Below are 24,631 nucleotides of genomic sequence, written 5' to 3' on the forward strand. Positions count from 1 at the left end.
CAGGGACACCCCACCCCCGCTCTGTCTCGGGCAGGGACACCCCACGCCCGCTCTGTCTCGGGCAGGGACACCTCATGTTCGCTGTGTCTCTCAGAGGCAGATGTGTCCACCCCAGCCATACAGCCTAGGACTCAGCCTGCCACCTCCTCGGGTTTTCTTTCTGGCCCAAGACCTTGATTGGAGCAGATCAAAAACTTAAGTGTGGGATTAGAACAACACAATTGTGCTGTTGATTCATCTTGAGGCAGAATTTCATTGACCTTTTAGTAAAGTCAAGCACCATATCGTCCCCCTGAAAAGTGAGCAGAGGGTGGTTTCAAGACGTAGGGCCCTCCGTTTCCTCCAAAGCCAGCCCTGACCATTGTCTCCTCAGCCAGCTGCTTCCGCCAGGGCCTCTCACGGCCCAGCCCCACCAGCCAAGCCCAGCCAAGGCCCTGCCCTCCCCTATCCCTGGGAACTGGCAGCTCCTGCGAGGGGGCCTCCCGAAGCCTCGGCCTCAAGCCTCTCAGAGGAATGGTGCTTCTGAGCCTGAACCTGTAGCACACTCCTCACAGATCTCTGCATCTTCCTGACTTTTGTTTTACACAGTTGAATATCCATGTGGAAAAATACCTATTCTAGAAAAAAGAAATGCCAGCATCCCCCAAGGCCGAATTGTGGGGGGCAGGGTGTGCCCCAAAGGAGAGTGTCCGTGGCAGGTAAGACTTCCCTGGCCTCAGGATTCTGAGCCCTGAGGGGCTTGGAGACTTTTGAATGTGAGCTGGACAACAGCTCCGGAAGGGAAACGGGCAGGTCAGTCCCAGGCCCACCAGGCTCCACGTCAGCCCGCGCAGCACCTCCAGCTCGCTGCACTCCATGAAGGACAAAAGAAAATGACACTCACTGAGGGTCTACCCTGTGCAAAGAGCCCAGCGAGGCTCCCCACCCGAGCTGTCATGTCATCCTCACGGTTACTCTTTAGGGTAGAATCCTTGCCTGATCTTTGCAAAATCGGGAGCATTGGATCAAAGCTATGTGAAGACCCTGTGAGGTGAACAGTGAAATCCCACAGCAACATCTGTGGTGTTAGGCTGTACCCAAGAGCATGCCTCAGCCAGAGAGGGGCTCAGCCCCCCAGAGCCGGGTCTGAGCAGCTCTGCCCAGGAGGGATCTGCAAGGACCTGAGGATTTCAGAAATCAATTGTGCGATGCCAGAGGTCCCTTGGGGTGCCCGGGAGGGCGAGTCATCCAGGAAACAGTGACAGCAATGTGACTTCCATGCCTGCTGTGCCCTGTGCAGGTACTGCTGGTGCAGAATGGAGCTATGTTTTGTGGGGGGACCCTGATCGACACCAGCTGGGTGGTCTCCGCGGCTCACTGTTTTGACAAAATCAAGAACTGGAGGAACATAAGCGCAGTGCTGGGTAGGTGCTACCCTCCCTACCTGACGGCAGCTCTCAAGTCCCAGGGGCCGAGGCTCTGGGCTTCGTTCTTTCGTGCTGTCACTGCCACAGACAGAAGTCTCCAAAAGGAGAGCAACTGTGCTGGGCATGCCTAGTCTGGCCACCATCCCCTCAGCCACTTTCCCATGCCCAAATAAAATGGTAAAAGACTAGGGGCTCTGCCCATCCTGCCTCGCTTGGCCAAGAGCCCAGAGGAGGGTGCAGCACCCAGAGCCTCATGGGCCCACCAAGTGGCTGGGTTTATGGGCAAGATAAGCACTCCCAGGAGGGCCACCAGGCCAAGAAGAACTGTGAAGAATCGGGGCATACCCTGTCCCCCTAGCTGCCAGGTCCCAGCACCCCTTCCCCACCCCAACACTCAGGCCCCAGATTCACCCCAGTTCACATGTCCCGCCCTCCACCCCGAGCCACAGGCTGCCACTGGGGCAGGTCTGCCGGGTCACCTTGGGGTGGAATGCAGGCCCCCTGGCCCCAAAAGGAGATTGCAGCCCCTGCAGACCTGAAAATGGCCACAGCCTGTCTCCATGCACCAGGGTGAGGCTGCAGGCGGTGGCATAGGCCTGAGTGGGGCCCCTTCCTTCCAGGTGAGCACGACCTCAGTGAGCACGATGGTGATGAGCAGAGCCAGCGGGTGGCACAGGTCGTCATCCCCAGCACGTATGTCCGGGGCACCACCAATCATGACATTGCGCTGCTCCGCCTGCACCAGCCTGTGGTCCTCACTGACCATGTGGTGCCCCTCTGCCTGCCTGAGCGGACATTCTCTGAGATGACGCTGGCCTACGTGCGCTTCTCGTTGGTCAGCGGCTGGGGTCAGCTGCTGGACCGTGGCGCCAAGGCCCTGGAGCTTATGGCCATCAGCGTGCCTCGGCTGATGACCCAGGACTGCCTGGAGCAGTCGGAGAAGACGAGAGGCTCCCCGAATGTCACGGAGTACATGTTCTGCGCCGGCTACCGGGATGGCAGCAAGGACTCCTGTAAGGGGGACAGTGGAGGTCCACACGCAACCCGCTACCGGGGCACGTGGTACCTGACAGGCGTTGTCAGCTGGGGCCAGGGCTGCGCAGCTGTAGGCCATTTTGGAGTGTACACCAGGGTCTCCCAGTACACCGAGTGGCTGCACAACCTCATGCACTCAGAACCACACCCAGGCATCCTCCGGCGAGCCCCATTTCCCTAACCCAGCAGCCCTGCCCCACGGAGAGAAAGCTGGGGCTGTGTAGAGCTGTCCTGGCACCAAACCCCATTGATTCTTCGGCAGTTCATGGGGTAGAGGAGGGCATGGGAGGGAGGGAGGGGTGGGGAGACAGAGACAGAGACTGAGGGAGACATTCTGAGGACATGGAGAGACTCAAAGAGACTACTAAAGACACAGACGGGGCATAGAAAGATGAGAGGCAGAGGCAGACAGGCGCTAGTTGGAGAACGGGAGTGCTACGGCTGTCCTGGAGGCAGGCAGCCCAGCTAAACCTTGTCTCCCTTCAGCCAAGCCCACCTGCACGTGATCTGCTGGCCTCAGGCTGCTGCTGTGCCTTCACTGCTGGAGACAGTAGAGGTGTGTACACACACATACACACACCAGTGCACACACAGAGAAATGTGCACACAGATACATGTGCACACGGATGCATGCATAGATATACACACGATGTGCACAGATATGCACACGCAGGTACACAGATGCACGCACACAGATCTACATATGCACACGCGCACACACCAATGTGCACACAAATGTACACATGTGGATGCACACACATGCACACAGGTACACCGATGCACACACATACCGATGCTGACTCCATGTGTGCTGTCCCCTCTCTCACTTTTCTCGTTGTTATGCAAACATTTCATCTTCATTTCAGACAATTCAGAAGCATCACCATGCATGTTGTAAAAGCCCCAAACTCTTCCCCCAAATGTATTTCACCCTAAGCTGGGTGCCGCACTGCACAGGCTGTTCCCCACCTGTTTCCCACTTCACAATAAACAGCTGCATCTCCTCTGTTCGCCTGTGGGGCCTCCCACCCTCTGGGTTGTCCATGATTCATTTTTGGGGCCCTGGTGCTCATCCTCTTAGCCACTCTTTTCTTCAGAGTTTTCAGCATCACTGAAATGACTCTTCACACAGAAGCTGTTTTTTAATTACATTTTTTTTTAAAGATGGGGTTTCACCATGATGGCCAGACTGGTCTTGAACTCCTGACCTCAGGTGGCCCACCCACCTCAGCCTCCCAAAGTGCTAGGATTACAGGCGTGAGCCACTGCGCCCGACTGGAAGCTGTTTTTTCAAAACAAAGCTCTTGGATAGATGTTTGAGGCTGTAGCTTGCAGGCCCCCGTGCAACTGGATGTTCTGTTCCAGCAGCCCTTGTCAATGACATTTCTCAGTGGGCCCGGGAGCACCTGCTCGAAAATCAGGAACACTTCACTAAATGCAGGCTCCCAGGCCCTGGCTGCAGTGGGAGGACCTGGCAAGCTGCAGTCTTGCCAAGTCCCCAGGGTTGGTGGGGGAAGAATGAGAAACACGTGAACAGAGACATTGGGAGGCGATAGACACTGCCTCCACTCCAACTCCAACAAGCATGGCTTGTAAAACGGACTCGACGTCGCCCTGCAGGGCCATCCTGGACACCAGCGGGGCTCACAGCAGCAAAGCAGGTGCCAACCCACCTCAGGGGCACTCAGGGAACATCTGCTTTGGAGCAGACAGGGCCTGTGAACTATGGCCAAGGACTGCTTCCAAGCCACCCTGCTCTCGTAAATAAAGTTTTCTGGAAACACACCCATATTAGCGTTGATCGAGTACGTGACAGAGGCCGTCCAGCCAGACAGACCCACTGACCTGCAAAGCCCAGCGTGGTTCACGTCAGGACCACTGCCACAGATGCTTGCTGATGCTGGCCAGACCCCAGTTACTAATGCCCCACACATGGAGCTCAGACTTTACAGGAGCCAACAGCAGGGCCTAACCCAGGTCAGAGCTGGCTCTGCTTTCTCTTTTGTCCGAGTGACTATGCCTCAGTTTCCTCATCTGTAAAACAGGAGCCCGCCGTGATGCTTGTGGTGGGATGAGATCAGTGCAGGTAGAACGAGGTCCTGGAAAAGCCCATACCATCATCATCGACAGCAAAGCCACTTTGCAAATAGACAGATGCTTCAGTGAATTGGTAGAAAATTCTGCAACCAGAATGCTCTGGGCTCCTGAGGCCCTAAGCCCAGCCCAAGGCTCTGGAAGCTGCTCTGGCTTCTTGGGAGAGGAAGTTGGCAGGACTCCTCTTCCTGGGAAGAAGTGGAGGGTGGAGATGAGAGCACAGGCCAGGAGCCCACCCAGACCCACAGGAGTCAGCAGGGCAGTCACGCAGGGTCCCGGTGGAGCACCGGCCTCCCTTCCTGCCAATGGGAAATGCAGGCACTCACCCTACGATGCTGTCAGAGGAGGAGGGCCGGGGCTCCCCAGAGGCCTTGCTGAGGGCCTGGACACCCCCAAAGGCTACATGTTTCATATGGGACGTGTCCCCTGCCATGGCTGGGCTCCAGCTTTCTGTGAGCAGTGAGACAGAAAACAGGGAGGCCACTGGGACAGGACAGAGGAGGCGGCAGGCTCACGCCCCCAAAGCCAGCATTGCCACCAGCATTGACCGCGAAGACTGCGTGTCTGCATGGGCACCCTGCTGGTGGTGCACATACTGCATCGGTCTCTCACACGCATGCCTAGAGGTGATGCCAGAGCATGGACACTAGGAGAGGCAGGAGCCAGGCACCTGACACCACCAGGAAGGCCCCTCTCAGAGGACTGGTGCCCCCCCATGGGAGGCCAGCCTGGCGTTGGCATCCACCATCATCAGTTTGTGCAGTCGGGTGGGGCTCAGTGAGCGGCTCCTGTGTGCCGGGCACAGATGCACAAGGTGTGCACACCAGGCTCATGTGCAGGTGGCCACGAGACAGGGCGACTCGTCAAGGCAGATGAAGCGCGAGGCCAGCGCTGTAGGTCTTAGGGACCTTGTTCCCCGTCCACTACCGCGTAGCAGGGAGTGGTCGCCACACTGGCCAAGTTTTAGACCATTTATTCCAGAGACCCCAGAGGCAAAAATCCTGGTTGCACCTCCCAGTGACTCCCGCAGCCACTGAGCAGAGGAGAGTTTCTGGAAAACGCAGTGTTGTGATGCAAGAGCGATTCTGTGGACGAGCTGGAGCTGGAGCAGCCAGCCCGCTGGCCTGCTGGCCGAGGTTCTGCGCTGGAGAACAGGCCCAGGGGCCCTCTCAGTCTCGGAACAGTGTGGCCAGTGGTGGGGAGGCCAGGAGGGGTTTCAGGCAGAGCCTGTCCCCCCAGATGGCGAGGGGAGGCCCACTCCCCACGGCAGTACATGCTGGGGCCACGTGGGCACAGGTTTGAGGGTGGGTGGGACAGGTACCAGCCTGGCCTGTGTGAGACCGTGGTGCTGATGCCAAGCTCCTGCCGTGACATGAGACCACCAGACACCACCTAGAGAGTGGCCGTGAGCAGAAGGACCCTCTCAGAAACAAGCAGGGCCTTGGAGCAGCCATCCTGGGCTCCAATCCCACATTCGCCACCCACGGCCTCGGCCCAGGCTTCCTGCGCTCTAACCTCAGTTTTCTGTGCTAGGAAACTATGGGAAAAGTGACACTTTTATGTGATCGTGAGGACGGAGGGTCAAATGTAAACATCTGGAAACTACAAAACAAGCATGAAATGATGCTTTTATTTGCTCTTGGAACAGAACGTCCCCATGCCCACGGCAGGCCCTGGTTACTGATGAAGATGGGGCTCCACTGGGCCCCTCTGGCCGCCCAGCTCTGTCTGGGGAAGGTGGGGCCGGGCCGGCTGTGTTCCCAGCGTGGTCACTCCCCTGCCTCGCCAGCAGGCCCCGGCTCCAATCAGGAGGCCTAAGCCAAGTGACAAGCAGCGGGACAGCAGCCTCCCGGCCGGGGCGTGCACTTTGCTCCGGCAGCCTGTCCCGCTGAGGACAGGGACACGCTACTCGGCCACACCATGGGACGCCCACTGCACCTCGTCCTGCTCAGCGCCTCCCTGGCTGGCCTCCTGCTGCCCGGGGGAAGCCGTAAGTGCCCCTCGCCCTTCAGACTCAAAGGCGGCACCGGGGAGCAGGGAGGGGCAGCAGCTGGGGAAACCCTCTCATCTCCGCAGCTGGGACGGTGGGTGCCTTGGCCGCTGCCAGGGGCTGGCCTCGGATGGCTGGGCTTGGCCTTTCTAGCCAAGGACGTCCCTGTGGCTACGGGCAGATCAGAGGTCACAGAGGCAAAAACACAAGGACAAAGTCAGAGAATAAGAAGGGAGGAAGGGAGAAACAGAGTGAAATGGGAGACCTGGAGGCAGAGACAGAGATGGAGAGACAGAGACGGGGAAGGACACAGAGGGAGGGGTGGAGGCAGGCAGAGACAGGACAGTTGACTGTCCGTCACCACAGGGAGGACAGGAAGGGGACACCACAGAGGAGCTCCCAGGGAGAAGGAGCTGAGCTGAGCCAGTGCCACCACCCTCGGACTGGCTCCGCACAGCTGGACTGGGGGGGCCACTAGGGATGTCCAGGACCCCTAGGCCTGTCCAAAAGCAGAGGTCCAGAAAGGGCAGAAGCCAGGCAAGGCTGGGGGCAGCAGAGGAAGGGAAGGCCCCTCTGGTGGGGATGTGGGAGACAGGGACCCTAAGCTTGTGTGCGTCCTGGATAAAGTGGACAGGCAGGGGCACCTAGAGGACACAGGTGTGGGGAAGGAGGGTGTGAGGAGAGATGCAGCAGGGGAAGACCCTCGTGAGGAGGAAAGGGGAGGCCCCTGGGAAGGCTGAGTGGACCCTCAGGGTTGGATAGCTTATCTGAGGCTGAGGCCTTGCTGACCTGAGCGGCCCCCTGCCCGGTGACACTGGAGCTGCAGCCACATCGCATGGGGGTCCTCTCCATCCCACCCTCAGCCCACTGCTCTCCCCAGCCTCTGTCCCCTTAGCCCACCTCTCCCTGTCTTCCACATGGAACCGGACTCCCCTCCATGGGGTAATGTGTGGTTCCATCTCCCCCAGCTTCTCCCCACCCCTCAGGCCACACTGCTCTGTGCAGGAGCCCTGAGACCTCTGGACCCAGAAGCATGACACCCTTAGCCGTGTGGAGCCGGCCTGGCCCATGACCACGCCTGTGGTGTCCCGGGGCCAGCCTGCATCCTGGGAGGACATGGTCAGCACCAGAGAAGGCACTAGGCTGTCTCCCTCCCCGACGCCACCTCAGAGGCCTCAACAGCTGCGCTCTGGGGTGGGTGGGACTGAACGCAGGTCCCAGAATGTCCCACTCAGGACCTTGCTGTGCACACTTTTTATTTTACTAAAATCAAATACGCACAGCACCTGCAGTCTAGCCTTGAAACGAACATGGCTGTCGGGGCAGTCACGAAGCTCTCCTGGGGTGGTGGGGCTTCAGCACTGCTTGGCTGGGGCTGCTATGAGAAAGGAACCATGGACCAAGTAGCTTAAAGCCACAGAAACATTTTCCCACAGCTCTGCAGGCTGGAAGTTCAAAATCAAGGTGTCAGTGGTGCTGGTTCATCCACAGCCTGGGGGAGAATCTGCTGTGGGCCTGTCTTCTGGCGTCCGGGGGCAGCGGCTTCGGAGCTGTGGCTTGTGGGTGCATCACTGTCACCACTGCCTCCATCACCGCGTGGCATTCTCATCACGGCTGTTTTTCTGTGGGTCTTCTTTCCTCTCGGAAGGACACCAGTCATTGGATTTAGGGCTCACCCTACTCCTGTAAAATGTCTTCCTAACCAAATACATCGAAAACTTCTATTTCCAATTAAGGTCACGTTCTGAGTTTTTGAGAAAGACATGAATTTGGAGGGACATTATTCAGCCCTGTCCTGACACCAGTGAGTGTTTTTGCAATCCAACTTTTTATTTTAATAAAATCACAATATGCACAGCACCGGCAGCACCAGCCTCTAAATGGCCACTGTTGGCCTGGCAATTACTAACGCTACGTGACTTCAGGTTCCGTCTTTACATTCAGCAAGTTTAAATCCATTCTTCATGAGTTTTGACCTTACTGGCTGAAACTTCTACTTGCTGATAAAACCTGTTTGAATGCAGTTGCTGACTGTGGAAGTCGCAGATGTTGCCACAACAAACGCGACCGTGTGTTCAAGGATTGCGACACTCCTGACAGCTTCTGAAGAACAAATGCACACAAGAAACAAAACCACACAACAAACGTGTGCGAGTGTGGACACTCCAGAACTCTGATCTGGATTAATTCCATTAGTTTCTTGAGACAAGTGTCTAAAAACCTTGGCACATTTTAATTTCATTTTGCCACTTTACTCACATCAGAAAATGTGGCCACATGGCCAAGGCCAGACCTACTCAATCTGACTGAAACGCTGATGTGGTCAGCAGTAACAGACGGCGAAAGTGCCCAGATTCAGTCCAGAGGCCCGGGCCAGGCATGCAGTCTTTCCATCATTCCCTTAACAAATATCGGTTAAGTTCCGGTCGTGCCAGGCATGGGGACACAGCTGTGACCAAACAGGCCAAGTCTTTTTCCAGTGGAGAGAAGGATGAACCTGTCAACATGTAATGTCAGAGAGGGGTTAGACGCTAGCAGACAAATAGCACAGTGTAAGGGGATGGAAGAGACACAGGTGGGGGCAACGTCAGAGGGCATGGTCAGGGAGCACCTCTCAGGGGGAGCTGGGGCCGGGCCATGCAGGTATCTGCAGAAAGAATGTTCCAGACAGGGAAAAGACTGGTGCCAAGGTCCTAGGGCATGAGTCTTGGGCTCAGCCTAGGTCAGCGTGGAGCCCAGTGTGGCAGAGAGACATGAATGAAGGCAGAGTTGAAGGTGGTGTGGCCTGGGAGCCCTGGCCGTGGGAAGACCCTGGGGTCGGGTTCTGGGTGGTCTTTGACTTCCTTGCATCACCCCGAGCGCTGCACAGGAAAGGTGAATTCTTAGTGGTGAGTCAGCCTGGGGATGCTCGGGGTGGATGCCAAGGGGAACAGGTGTGGCCGGCATTACAGAACAGCGAGTTCCTCTAAGAGTCACAGAGGGTGCGAGGGACTGACCAGAAACAGTGAGGACATCAAGCCCTGGCTGAGTGGGGACCAACCCTTGTGGCAAGTCTGTGAACCGTCACTGTGGCTCTAGGGCAGCAGAGAGAAAACCAGGCGTACGTCAGTCTGGCCACAGGAAGGAGACAAAGTGGAAGAGAGGTGGGGTTGAGAGGTGTTCATGTGGACGTGCATTAGAACATCGAGGACAAGGCAGAATGTGGCCTTCAGACCCCAAGTGGAGCCCAGGAGGCCACCAGTCCCAATTTGGAAAACACTGAGCCAGGCTTAGATAACTTGTCTGAGGCTGTGGTCATCCCACCATGAGAGCCAGGGGTTCCAAGGGAGACGGGCATTCCCTGCCCCACCCTCAGCACCCTTGGTGACTTTTGTGGAGTGGGGTGACATGAGGCCGCAGGTTGCAGCAGGGAGCCATGTGTACAGACTTGCAGGAGCCACGTGTGGGCTGCATTTCAGAGCAAGTGCTTGAGCAGATATGCAGAGTAATGGGGCAGGGTCAACAAATAGTAAATCTAAGCCTAGCGTTGGTGGGATAATGTCGGTGTCACTTAAGAAATGGGAAATTTGGAAGGTAAAATAACTGGAGATAGGAATGAACCTAAGATTTATTGAGCACCTTCTGTATACCAAACTCAACACTAGGAGTTTATACACTCTTTAAAACAACTCTAAGAATAGGTATTATTATTCTCATCTGCCAGTAATAAGTAGTAAGTGACTAAGAGGTTCTGCAGTCTTGTTTTTAAATCTTGGACATGGAGAGTTTGGAGTTCTGAGATGAGGGAAGGCATCTGTCATGGTGAGAGAGCTGAAAACACGGAGCTCAGGACAAGTCAGTGCTAGAGAGATCAATTTGGAGAGTCATCTTTATAAGTGGCGAGACACTGAGTTTTTCAGTGGGAAAAAAGTACAGAAAAAGACTACAGAGTCAAGAAAAGAAGCTTGCCAGTAATGCCAGTGATTTCATGCTTGCCATGAAATCAACTCAGTATAAAAAAAAAAAAAGTAGAATCAAATAGAAAACTTTGTACTAAGCTTTTTTTTTTTTTTTTTTGAAATACTAATCAGTGTTATTTCTTGAACGCTGGCATATGTGTGTGTTCTGGGACTTCATACGTTGTACTTCTATGGCTTGTTATCGAAAGAGCATCACAAATCACCACATAACAAAGAGCAGAGACCTTAAAGACAGTGAAGCCAGGCTGAAGGGGCACAGCTTGAGCCAAAGCACAGGGTAGAGTGGGCTGAAAGCACTCTGAGGGAGGGGGAATTCAAGGAAGGGCGCTTGGGTGGCCAGCTGAGCCGGTGTGAGCATGTGAGGAGGCTGATGAGCTGACTGGTTGGGATGTGTCTACTTCTCCACAGCAGGGTGCATGGGTCTAGAGCAGGTGCCTCATGCTGTACCTCATAGAGAACTGGGGAGAGAGATGGCCATTCCCCTCCACAGTCCCCAAAGTGCCTGGGGAAAGTGTTGATGAAGAAGCCAAACTCTGTAAAATCTTTGAAGAGATTTATTCTGAGGCAAATGTGAGGGCCACGACTCATGACACAACCTTAGGAGGTCCTGAGAACATGTGTTCAAGGTGGTTGGGTCACAGCTTGATTTTATGCATTTTAGGGGGACAGATATCAATCAATAAGCATAAGGTGTAAACTGGTTCATTTCAGAAAGAGGGAAGGTGGGTGCTTCCAGGTCATAGGTGGCTTCAAAGATACTCTGATTGGTAATCAGTTGAAAGAATTATCTAAAGACCTAGAATAAATAGAAAGGAGTATCTGGGTTATGATAAGGGGTTGTGGAGACCAAGGTTCTTGTTATGTAGATGAAGACTCATAGGTGGCCACCCTTAGAGACAATAGATGGCAACTGTTTCCTCTACAGACCTTTAAAAAGTGCTACACTCTTGGCCAGGTGCCATGGCTCATCCTGTAATTCCAGCACTTTGGCATATCACTTGAGGTCAGGAATTCAAGACCAGCCTGGGCAACATGGTGAAACTCCATCTCTAGTAATTACAAAAATTAGCTGGGTGTGGTGGTGCACGCCTGTAGTTCCAGCTACTCGGCGGCTGAGGCAGGATAATCTCCTCCTGAGGCAGAATAGCTTGAACCTGGGAGGCAGAGGTTGCAGTGAGCTGACGTGCCACTGCACTCCAGCCTGGGTGACAGAGCGAGACACCATCTCAAAGCAAAAAAAAGGTGCTAGACTCTCGACTCAGAAAAAGACCTGGCAAGGTAAGGGGGTTCTCTACGGAATGTAGGTTCCCCTGAGACAGCTTTGCAGGGCAATTTCATAATATGTTAAATACCATTTGAGGTGAAATAATTTTTTTCAGGGCCTGCTATATGTCATGTGATCCTATACTAGAGAAGTCAGGTTGGAAACTGGTATCTCATTGCTACAAAGAATGTTTGGTCAGTCTTAAGTTCTTACTGTAGATGCTGGTCAGCTGTGCCTGGATTCCAAAGGGAGGAAGAAATAATGAGGCATGTGGGACCCGCTTCCCGTCATGGCCTGAACTAGTCTTTCAGGTTCCTATGGAATCCCCTTGGCAGAGAGGAGGGGTCCATTCAGCAGGTTGGGGGCTAAGAATTTTATTTTCGGTTTACAAGGGAGGGATCCGCCTTCTGTGATGTGGATGTGGTAAGGGACACTGCGGTTGGGGGCCCCGGTGAGGGGGGCCCGGGTGCGGGTGACCGCAGCATTTAACCCTGTCCTGCCTGTTTTCCAGTGTTCATCCGCAGGGAGCAGGCCAACAACGTCTTGGCGAGGGTCAGGAGGGCCAACTCCATTTTAGAAGAGTTAAAGAAAGGAAACCTTGAGAGGGAGTGCATGGAAGAGACCTGCTCCTACGAAGAGGCCCGCGAGGTGTTCGAGGACAGCGACCAGACGGTAAGGCTGGGGCTGGGCTGGGGGAAGGCGCTCGGGTCGGGCGCCCTCGCGGGCCCCGCAGCTCCGTCCCCCACCCCCGGGGGTGTCTGGAGGGAGGCGCAGCCGCGAAAGGGCTTTCCGGGGCGGGGCGCAGCGAACCGAGGCCGCGGCTGAGTCCTGCCCACAGGGACCCCTTCCCGGCGAGGACTCAGCAGGGGTGCGCCCACGTCCCCTGAGGGTCACAGGGCTTACACGAGAGTTAAGTCCATTTAAAAATAAAATAACCTAGAAACCCATGCTCATGGCCTCGGCCAGCGCCTCACCGACTTGCAGCGAGCAGGGATCGTGCCCTCCCGCGCCCGCAGTGAGAGCGCGAGCGCCGCGCCCGCGTCCGGCCCTGGCCTCGGGACGCTGACAGCCGCAGCCTACGGCGGCAGTGCGCAGACGCACAACGACGCCAGCCCACGGACCCGCGCTGACGCTGGGCCGCGAACCCAGCATCGCGCCTGCGCAGCAGGAAAACCAGCTGTGACGCCTGGCAACGAACCTAGCACTGCGCCTGTGCAGCAGGAGGAGCGAGCTGACACCGGGCCGCGACTGCGCAGCCTCAGCAGCCCCGCGCGGAAAATGCTCGCCCCTCTTCGCCGGAAGAGGCGGGGCTTCGGACGGACCTGGAAATGGACGAGGGGTCTTGAGGGGTTTTGAGCCCACACCCCAGGTCTCAGGAAAGGTGGCTGCAGGGCAGGACTCTGAAGTGGAAGTGGGCGGTGGTGATCCGGAACTGACAAAAATGAGCTGAAGAGGAGAGAGTAGCCGGGAAGGGTCCAAACCAGAGCTCAGTGAGCAACAGCTAGGCCAGCCGTGGCTGCTGCCACACCACTGGCTGTGGACCCGAATGGAAACTTCAAGGCTCCTTACAGGTCCCCAGCATAAGCCACCGCCAAAGCTTATTGGGGAAGACCCCTGCAGCCTGTGATCACATGACTGACGTCACCTTGAAGATCCATGCCAAAATAGCTGGGGAAAGTTCACCTTCTAATGATCCCTGCAGACTAGAGTGAAGTTGCAATTTATGGCCAGATCAAGGAATTATAAGTCAATAAATAAACTCCCACAGGAAGACTTATTTGGAGTCCAGGAAAATCTGGAAAACACCAAGAAGGGCGAGCTCAGCATCAACCCCTGCGAAATTGCACTGCCATCTCCTGGCTCACATGTTGCCTCATCCTTACTGTAGCCTCAAAGGCAAAGAGACCCAATATTATTTGAGTACTTGGACTTGATCCTGAGTGACTTTCTGAGAAAGCAATGTATCATCTGCCCTAAGATCACCACATACATGAGAAATTTTTTGGATGAGTTGAGATTTCTAGACATTGAAACCTTCATGATGAACATCATCCCAGGGTAGCAGGGGCTGAGCCTTTCATCACCTGCCACAACAAGGTGGGCATTAACTTATATTTGAGAATTGCTTCAGGACTCTACCTTAAGGTGCTGGTTAGTGGCATTCATTGGATTTATGAAATTGGATGCCAGTTAAGAAATAAGAGAATGTATTTGATTTGCCACCCCGAGTTCAGCACCTGTGGGTTCTACATGGTCTATGCAGACTATCATGATCTCATTGAAATCCCAGAAAAGATTATTCAGGGGTGAAGCACATCACAGGTTGTTCCAAGGTCACCCACCATCCAGTTGGCCCAGAAAACCAAACCTATGGAATTGACTTCTGCTCACCCTCTGGAGAATCAGCATGGTAGAAGAGCTTGAAAAAGTGCTGGGTGTGATGCTGCCAGAAACTAACCTCTTCAGAACTGAAGAAACTCAAAAAATTCTTGTTGATTTCTATGTAACAAAAGCTTTTGAAAGTCTTCCACCTCAGACCACAGCCAGACTTCTTGATAAGCTTATCAACGAGTTCCTGAAAGTGACTTACATCAGTCCCACATTTATCTGTTATCACTTGCAGTTAATGAGTTCTTTGACCAAATGGATCATCCTAAGAATGTCTCACTTAGCACTTTGAGCTATTTGTCATGAAGATAGCTGAATGTTTCCATGCAGCAACAGCAGCAGCTGTTGACAAACAAGACAAGGCCAGTGAAGATGATGAGGCCACGTTCATAGGTGAAAACTTCTGTAGAGCCCTAGAATATGGGCTTTCCCCCACAGCTGGTTGGAGTGTGACAATCAGATGTGTTACCATATTTCTCATAGACTCACAACATCAAGGAAATACTTCTGCCTCCTGGCATGAAACTTGAAAACAAGAAAGAGAATATAGCAACCACTAATACAATGGAAAGCACAACATTGACACTTTTATCTAGAACATTTAAATTGTCTTAAGTTGTGTGATTCAGATATCTTTGCATTTCTGCAAAAAATCAAGATCTACTTTAATTCTTAATTAAATTAAGAATTCCTTTTTATTCCTTGTTAGCAAATAAATGATTTGTCTCTAATAGAAAAAATTTAGAATTTTAACAACTATTTTCAAATATTTCTTATATATACATATTTTTCTCCCACTGGTAGAATTTTTCTTTAATAAAATAATGCTGATTCAAGTTTATGTTTAACTCAGCATCATTTCGCAAACACTCTTCTTCTATATAGCTATGCTATATTTTATCATATGATGCATTTACTCTTCTCACAGTTTGGCCATATAAGTTATTTCTAAATATTGCTTTTAGGAAAACACATATGCATGCATTTCTTCTAGATTATTTTCTAAGAATGGCTTCTGCAAAGAGAGAGATGACTGAATTAAAGGTTATCAACAAGTTCCAATTCCAGATAAGATGAAGAAACCACATTCCACACCATCTCTCCCACTAAGTGTAGCTCCAAAACATGGATAGAATGCATGTAGCAGCTACTTGAGGACTCTAAAAAGTAAATTGCAGTGTATTGAGGAATAAGATTAGAATTAGAAGTACTATATGATACAACTGGCTGTGAGTTTATCATTTTTTCCTCCAGTCTTCCAGACATCACTTGACCTGAATCTAGTGGACATTTATAGGATTCTCAGTAATAGCAAAGTACACTTTATTTCCACCTATGGAAAATTCCACAAGGTAGACTATATCCTGTGTCTCAAGGCATACTTCAATAAAAAGATTGAACTCATAAAGTATGCTTTCTGACCATAATGTAATTAAACAAAAAATTACTAACAGAGAAATAACTGGAAACTTCCCTAAGTACTTGGAAATAAAGTCACACATGTATAAATAATCAGTGAGTCAAAGAGGACATTTTAAAGGAAGTAAAAAGTATTTTGAGCTAAGCAAAAATGGATATGTAGCATAAAATCTGTGGGATGCAGCAAAAAAAGCAGTGTTTCAAGGGAAATTTATAGCATTAAATGCTCATACGGGAAAGGAAAGGAAGTCTCAAATTGTTTATATAAGCTTCCATTTTAATAAAGTAGAAAAAGACTAAAGGAAATTTAAAAAGAAATCAAATAAATTGAAAACAAAAGTAGTAGACAAAATTAATAAGCTAATGAAACTCAAACAAGACTGACAGAAGAAAGAACAAAAAAGTAACTATGTTGGGAGTAAAAGAGAGGGGACATCACTACAGAAACTGCAGATGTTAAATGTGTAATAAGAAAATACTTTGAACAACTCTGCACATATAAATTGGGATGATACTTGAACAACTTGAATGAAATGGGCCTATTATTCAATACCACAAGCCACCAAAACCTACGCAAGATGAAAGAGATATCTGCCAATTCAATTCTTAATTAAAGACTTTCTGAATAGTAATGTTCAGGTACAGATGATTTCACTGGTAGAATTTTACTAAATATTTCAAAAAGAATACCAATTCTATATGATTCTTCTAGAAAATAGAAGAGGAAACATTTCTCAGTTTGCTTTAGGCCAGCATTACTCTGATGGCAAAACCAGACAAATACTGAAAACAAAACCACCCTATATAACAATATCTCTCATGAACCTAGACATAAAAATCCTCAACAAAATATTAGCAAATTGAGTGCAGCAGTATATTTTTAAAAGAATAATAGTACACCATGACCAAGTGAGTTTATCTGGGGCATACATGACTGGCTCAATATTAAAAAATAATTATGTAATCCACCATATAAACAAAAGAGAACACCCACATAATCATGTCAATTGAGGCAAAAAATAAATTTGGCAAAATTTAACATCCATTTATGATTTTATAAAAAACCTACCAGAAGAATATCAATAGGAGGAAATTATATCAACATAACAAAGCTCATCTGCAAAGAATCCAAAGTTGATATTATACTTAAAGGTGAAACTTGAATGTTTTCTTTCTGAGACTAGGAACAACACAAGAATGTTCATTCCCAACACTCCCAATTCAACATTATGCTAGAAATCCTAGCTATAAAGAAGGCCTTCAATAGGTCAAGAAAAAGAAATAAAGTTATCACTATTTGAAGATAACATGATCATGCACATAGAAAATTGTAAATAATGTGAAGGGCGAAGAAAGCTTGTTTTAATCCATTCTCATGCTGCTAGAAGAACTGCCCGAGACTGGGTAATTTATAATAGAAAAAAAGGTTTAATTGACTCACAGTTCTGCATGGCTGGGGAGGCCTCAGGAAACTTACAATCATGGCAGAAAAGGAAGCAAACATATCCTTCTTTACGTGGCAGCAAGAGAGAGAAAAATGACAGCTAAGCAAAAGGGGAATCCCCTTAAAAAAAATCAGATCTCATGAGAACTGACTATCACCAGAACAGCGTGGAGGAACCACTCTCATGATTCAATTACCTCCCGCTGAGTCCCTCCCACTACACATGGGGATTATGGGAACTACCATTCAAGATGAGATTTGGGTAGGGACATAGCCAAACCATGTCAATGCTCCAAAAATTTACAAATGAGTGTAACAAGGTCACAGAATACAAGGTCAGCACACATATTTTGATCATATTTTTATGTAGTAGCAATGTACAGTTAGTTGTAAGCCCAAATTTTTCAAATGCCATTTACAATTGCCTCAAAGAAAATTAAACACTAATGTAAAACTAATAAAACATATACAGGGTCTTTATCATGAAATTTGCAAAATTCCAGTGAAAGTATTTAAACAGACTTAAGTAAATGGAGACACATACAATGTTCATGGATTGAAAGACTCAACTTATTAAGATATCAATTTCCCCCAATTTGATCTATAAATGCAGTACCCTGCCAGTCAAAATTTAGCAGATAGAGACAAGTTGATTTTAAAATTTATGTGGAAAGGTAAAGGAACTAAAATTGCTAAAACAATTTTGAAAAGGAAGAATAAAATTGGAGGAGCCACACTATCTTATTTTAAGACATTATAAAGCCACATTAATTACAGAGATATGAATGGGTGGCATTGATGAAGAAACAGACACATAGCTCCGTAGAACAGAATAGTGAGTTCAGGTGTAAACCAACACAAATATGGCCAGTTTATTTTTGACAAAAGTACAAAAGCAATTCAATAAAGAAAGAATTGTCAGACAGGCACACTGGCTCACACCTGTAATCCTAGCACTTTCACGTAGGTGGATTACCTGAGGTCGGTTGAGACCAGCCCGACCAACATGGTGAAACCCCATCTCTACTAAAAAAGTACAAAAATTAGCTGGGTGTGGTGGCAGGCACCTGTAATCCCAGCTACTTGGGAGGCTGAGGCAGGAGAATCGCTTGAACCTGGAAGGCAAAGGTTGCAGTGAGCTGAGATCGCACCACTGCACTCCAGCCTGGGCAACAAGAGTGAAACTCCATCTCAAAAAAGAAAAAGAAAAAGAATTGCCTTTTTCAACAAATGATATTAGTCTCAGTCTGTTTGTGCGTCTATAAAAAAAATAGCTCAGACTGGGTACTTTATAAACAGAATAAAGTTACTGCTCACAGGTATGGAGGCTGGGAAGTCCTCCAAGATCAAGACACCAGCAGGTATGGGGCCTGATGAGGGCCTGGTCTGTGCGTCCTAGATGGTGACTTGTCGCTGCATCCTCACCTGACAGAAAGCAGAAGGGATGAACACTGTGTGAAGCCTCTTTTATAAGGACATTAATTCCATTTACAAGGGCAGAACCTTCATGACCTAACCACCTCCTAAAGATCCCATCCTTAATACATTGTCAATGAAATTTTAACATATGTATGGGGGGCATGTTGAGACCATAGCAGTGTTGGAACAATTATATATTTACATGCAAAAAAATCACCTGACCTAACTTCATAACTATACGAAAGTGAACCCAAAATGGGTCATAGATCCAAAGATAAAATATAAAACTAGCAAACTTTTAGGAGAAAATACAACCAAAGTTATGACATGGAGCTAGGCAAAAATTCTTAGACATCACACCGAAAGAATGATTGATAAAAGAAAAATGTCATAAACTGGACTTTATCAAAATTAAAAACTTTTGCACTGCAAAAATACACACTGTTAAGAGAATGAAAATACAAGCTACAGACTGAGAAAATGTTTGCAAATCACATGTCCAACAATGGAATCATATTCAGAATATATAAAGAAACCTTACAGCTCGAAAGAAGAAAATAAACACCCAAGTAAACATTGAACAAAAGATCTGAACAACCACCATGCCAAAGAGGATATATGGATGGAAAATAAACATGTGAGAAGATATTCAACGCTATTAGCTATTACAGAAATGCAGATTAAAACCTCAATGAGAACGACTACATACCTATAACATAAAAAACACTGACACATAACAGTGTTGGTTAAGATATAGAGCAAGCGGAACTTTGATACACTGCTTGTGGAAATGCAAAATGGCACAGCCACTTTAAAAAGGAGTTTGATAGTTTCTTATAAAGTTATATAAGGTTACCATATGACTCAGCAATCCCATTCCTGGGCATTTACCCTACAGAAATGAAAACTTATTTCCACATAAAATTCTGTACATAAATGTCAATAGCAACTCTAGTCTTTTTTTTTTTTTTTTTTTTTTTTTTTTTTTTTTTTTTTTTTTTTTTTTTTTTTTTTTTTTTTGAGACAGGGTATTCCTGTTGCCCAGGCTGGAGTGCAATGGCACAATCTTGACTCACTCCTCCTGCTGATTCAAGCGATTCTCCTGCCTTAGCCTCCCAAGTAGCTGGGATTAAAGGTGTGCACCACCACGCCAGGCTAATTCTTGTACTTTTAGTAGAGACGGGGTTTCACCGTATTGGCCAGGCTGGTCTCGAACCCCTGACCTCAAATGATCCACCTGCCTCAGCCTCCCAAAGTGCTGGGATTACAAGTGTGAGCCACCACGCCCAGCCAGCAACTCTGTTCTTAATTGCCGAAAGGTAGAAGTAAGATAAATGTCTTTTGCTGGTTGTAGTCATACAATATAATAGTTGTCAGCAACAACAAGGAAGAAACTATTGATACAACAGTTTATTTACAACATTTTGTACATTTATGTACAAGAATAACTTGGATGAATTTCAAAGACTTTGTGTTGAATGAAAGGCTAGTTTCACAAGGTCCTATAAGGTACATGACATTCTCAATAAGTCATTATTATTGTGATGAAGAGCAGATTAGCGGTGAAGCAGGGTTTGCCAGGGTTTGGCAGGTGGGGGCGGTGACGGCATGGGGAATTCTGGGGGGAGGATGGAGCTCTTCTGTATCCTGCTCGTGGTGGTTACAAGTCTCTACATGTGCTGAAAATCATAGACATGTACAGCAAAACATTGATTTTACTGTGATAATTTTTAAAATAAAAAAGTAAAACAAGGATGTGTTTGCTTCCTAGGGCAACTGTAATGAAGTACCACAAATGCCTTGAAATAGCAGGGATTTCTTGTCACAGCTTTGGAGGCAAGTCCAAAATTAAGGTGTTGGCAGTGTTGATTCCTTCTGAAGGGTGCGAGAGAGTCTCTGTCCCAGGGTCTCTGCTTGCCTCCGGGGCACCCAGCAAGCGTGGGCGTCCTTGGGTTGCATCAACCTCTGCTTTCATCTTCACATGGCCTTCTCTCTCTGTGGCGCTGTGTGACGTTTTCTGTCTCTTATAAGGACGCTGTCTTTGATTTAGGGCCTGCACTGACACCACGTGATCTTAACTACAGCCTTGCCTTGTCACAACTGCAAAGACCCTATTTCAGACTAAGGTTATATTCTGAGGCTAATGCAGGTGGGCCTGAATTAGGGAGGACGCTATTCAACCAAATTATTTTTTTTAGAGAATTAAAAAAAATAAGACTGCGGACATTTTTTAGTATAATACAGGCTCTTGATACCTAGCTTAAGCTAATCAGCAATAAATATTTTTCAGCTAACATAATGACTATTGACAAACATGTGACGCTTGTCTGAATGTTTAGCCCAGGCACATCAACTAAAAACCATCCACTGACCAGCAAACAGAGCAAGCTCTTCTTGGTGCAATCCATTTCTAGGTAATTAACTTGAAAATATTTTCAATATTCAACAAACATGGTGCATTTAAGATGACTGAAGTCATGTCTTCACAGATGCAGAAGATCTGCATAGCTTTTCTCTTTAGATTGAATAGTTCTAGAACAATTCATTCCTAAAAGTGACTTTTGTTGGGGAAATACTCTATTCAGGTTGAGTCACTCAATTATGGTTGTTATTGGTGTAAAATGTCTCTGTTTTCCCTAATGTATTTTTTAATCTTTTTTTTCCTTTTAGAATGAATTCTGGAATAAATACAAAGGTACGTTTTTTATTGTTTTAACCTTAAGTGAGGGGTTCATTAGGATATTTGAATTTTGAAAATATTTCCTGAATTTCCTTTCTGCTTTTGTTTTAATCTCACTCATTTAAGACTTTTTCCCTCAGGGTATTTCCATAATAGTTATTGGAAAAGAGTTTTTAGAGTAATTTTATACTAATTCTTGTTTTGTTATTGACTTAGAGATATATACTTAAATCAGTACATTCTCATTTGAGGATACCAAATTCCATAACTTTTCTTAAATACAAGTGTATTAGGTAAAAGCAAAAACCAGTCTGAAAGATTAGATTCCCTACTAAGGTAACCACCTTGGTTTCATGCTTAGTGGTGTCTGAAATGGTATCAGTCATTCACATTTCTCAAAATGACACCTGGACCTATCTCCAAATCAGATTGTGTAAATCCTCCAGGAAATGGGAAGTCCTGTGTTAGCCTTCGCATTCTCATTTCACCCCCGGCTCATTTGGAAAGAGGAATCCTAACATCCTCTCCCGTCGAGGCTCAGCCCAGAAACGAGCCCCATGCTCCTGCCTTCTCTGTATCCTTCCAGCTGGTCCCTGTGGTAGCCTCTGGCTGAAAACACACAGCAAAACACCTCGGCAAAAATCAAAAAGCCAAGCCAGTGATCCATCTAGATAACGGCATCACGTACACACGGCCACAAAAGGGGGTGGAAAAATAAAGTCCAAAGAGGAGGAGTTGTTTACAGAGGAACAGGAAGCCATTTCCAGTTATCTGAACAGCAGTGCCAAGGTTAGCACAGCAAAGCTGTTTCCATGATGCCCAGAAACGGCTTGCAGACTCCAGTTTCAAAATCCTCTCTTTGCAGATGGCGACCAGTGTGAGATCAATCCTTGCCAGAACCAGGGCAAATGCAAAGACGGCCTCGGGCAATACACCTGCACCTGTTTAGAAGGATTCGAAGGCAAAAACTGTGAATTATGTAGGTTCCTCTGCTTGACATACCTTCAGATCAGACTCCCCTGAAGAGTAGAAGGTGGGGCGGGGGAAGAAGTGCGAATGCCTAATGAAACAATCTTAAGTCATTTCTGATTTATAAAGTCTGGGCTCTATTATGCTGTGCCACTATAGAATAAAAAAAGCCCTAATATGTCCCGCAAACGACTCGGTTTGGGGCTATGATGAGAGAGACACAGTCACTTCTCCACTCCTCCGAGACAGACTAGAACGCTGAAGTGTGGGATCCATTCATGTGTAAACAAGAGGGGACTCTGTTTTCCTTGGGGCCAAGTGCATTGCCCTGTGACCCTGTGCAGTGATTCTAAATCACCTCTTATTGATGTGTGTGGATGCAGGTGTCAAGGACAAATATTGGAGATTGTCCAATTATAAATATTGGATACATTTAATTATCTCTACAAGGAAGAATCACTAAGAGCTTTCTCTAATGTGGTGATTAATTTTTCAATAACGAGTTAGGCTGCTATTAGGTCAGTTTTCCCTAAGGAAAAAGATTTGCATTTCTTTTAAAGTACTTAATTCATCATCTTTAGGCCATGTTCTTAGATTGTCTTACTTTTGAATTTTCCCTGATGGGAATATCAATTATGCCTCATTCCATTACAAGTCCAGAGTTGCCTCCCTGGGACACCATTTGGTAACTTATGAGGCATAATCCTGCTCAGGCTCCCAGAGCTATGAATGTTTTCTAAAATTCCATGCATGTTGATCTTTGCACTGGGATTAACTTTTTCATTAAAACCCACGCAGAGGGATGTGGAGTCAGCATAATGTGAGTGCTGCCGGGGCAGGTGGTGCCGCCCAGCCAGTACGTGTGAGGGGCAGGTCCCTGGAGCCTGGCATCTGCCGAGGAAGTCAGGCTCCACCGGACACTGCACCACGAGCTCCCCATGACCCTCAAGGTTGCCCTTTGAGGCAAGTGTGCCTGTCGCCTGGCTCTGGCCCTTTGCTCTAGCCCAGTGGCCACTTTATGGCAGAAAGACAAGTGGAAGTAGCTGGCAACCTTGGGCCAGCTCAGCCTCCATGTCCCCAGCCAGCCGACCCCAGAGCCAACGTGCCTGTCTCTTGCAGTCACACGGAAGCTTTGCAGCCTGGACAACGGGGACTGTGACCAGTTCTGCCACGAGGAGCAGAACTCAGTGGTGTGCTCCTGTGCCAGTGGGTACATCCTGGCTGACGATGGCAAGGCCTGCATTCCCACAGGTAGGCGGCACGCTGGGCCACAGCCACCAGCTGCTGATGGGCCGGGCAGGGAGCACACACCTACACCGGTGGGCAGGGACATAGCCATGTTCTGGGTGGGCCTGGCAGGTAACAGCAGCACCAGGAGGGCGGGAGTGAGTCCTGGGCTGTGGGCTCCAGTGGCCCAAACATGAAGACCACAAGGTTTGGAAACAGACCCATTATTTCTGTGCGCCAGATGTGCTGTTTAACCTCAGCTTCCTCATCTGACCAATGGGACAGACACTCTTGCCTGAGTACCTGGGTGATCCCTGGAGCACCTTGCAGGATGCCTGGCCCACCACAGGCCCTCAGTCTCCCTTAGGACTGGGGGGGATCCACCCATGCCAGGGAGCTGGGGGGACCACAGGCCCAGAGCGCCAGAGCAGGCAAGGGGCAGAGGTGGCCTGAGAACTGGAGCTAAGGAGCGGGGCTGGGGTGGGGGTCAGAGAACACTCAGCCTCTGAGCTCGCTCTTCTGGAACCAGTGTTCATTGAACTTATTTTTTCTTTTTCTTGACGAAAGTGGACAACAGGTGCCCAGAGGGCAGTGAGCATAGGACAGACCAGGGCCTGGGCAGGGTGGGGACAAGCCTCCTTGTCCTGACCCTGTGGGCATCGCCTGCGCTGGGCCTGCCTGGCTGTGGCCCTCGAAGGCGAGTCCTAGGCATCACAGCTGCTCCTTGCACAGTGACCCCATTCCCACTTCTAGCCGGCCCCGCCCACAGCTTCAGCCTCACCCAGGGGCGCATCGAAATGCAAAGGCCCAGGCCTGCCTTTTCAAGAGCCTGGTAACCCAGCTCACCTTCCGGCCTCAGGCACAGCTCAGCCCCCAGACCGTCCTGCCTGTGGCTGCCATGACTGTCCCCTCCAGGCACTGGTCACTCTGAGCACCCTGAAGTCGTTTCTTGACACACGCACGAATATTTTTTAATTCTAGAAGTAATCACAGATTCACTTACAATCAAGTGTGATGTTTGAAAATAAAATGAGGGAAACTACTTCCTAGTGCAAAAAGTTTAGGCCAGGTGCGGTGGCCCACGCCTGTAATCCCAGCACTTTGGGAGGCTGAGGTGGGTGGATCACCTGAGGTCAGGAGTTCAAGACCATCCTGGCCAACATGGTGAAACCCTGTCTCTACTAAAAATACAAAAATTAGCTGGGTGTGGTGGCGGGCATCTGTAATCCAGCTACTCGGGAGGCTGAGGCACGAGAATCACTTGAACCCTGGAGGCAGAGATTGCAGTGAGCCGAGATGGCACTGTTGTACTCTAGACAGAGCAAGACTCCATCTCA

The 24,631-nt window shown here is 49.0% G+C and overlaps 2 protein-coding genes across 2 annotated transcripts in view; both read left to right on the plus strand.

The window, feature by feature from the left end:
- F7 (coagulation factor VII) overlaps positions 1-3,582 on the plus strand; it is a 13,298-nt gene extending 9,716 nt beyond the window's left edge. Inside the window, exons 4-6 of the mRNA XM_017502629.2 lie at positions 589-698; positions 1,280-1,403; positions 2,027-3,582. Of these exons, the coding sequence (XP_017358118.1) occupies positions 589-698; positions 1,280-1,403; positions 2,027-2,622 (830 nt within the window). The 3' untranslated portion in view covers positions 2,623-3,582. The remainder of the gene's footprint in view (positions 1-588; positions 699-1,279; positions 1,404-2,026) is intronic.
- Positions 3,583-6,209: 2,627 nt separating this feature from the next.
- The window catches only part of F10 (coagulation factor X), a 25,780-nt gene continuing 7,358 nt past the window's right edge, over positions 6,210-24,631 (plus strand). The window contains exons 1-5 of the mRNA XM_017502561.2: positions 6,210-6,525; positions 12,260-12,420; positions 21,089-21,113; positions 21,964-22,077; positions 23,187-23,318. Of these exons, the coding sequence (XP_017358050.1) occupies positions 6,456-6,525; positions 12,260-12,420; positions 21,089-21,113; positions 21,964-22,077; positions 23,187-23,318 (502 nt within the window). The 5' untranslated portion in view covers positions 6,210-6,455. The remainder of the gene's footprint in view (positions 6,526-12,259; positions 12,421-21,088; positions 21,114-21,963; positions 22,078-23,186; positions 23,319-24,631) is intronic.

This window comes from Cebus imitator, unplaced genomic scaffold (genome assembly GCF_001604975.1).
Source record: "Cebus imitator isolate Cc_AM_T3 unplaced genomic scaffold, Cebus_imitator-1.0 Scaffold14, whole genome shotgun sequence".
Taxonomy (NCBI): Eukaryota; Metazoa; Chordata; class Mammalia; order Primates; family Cebidae; genus Cebus; species Cebus imitator.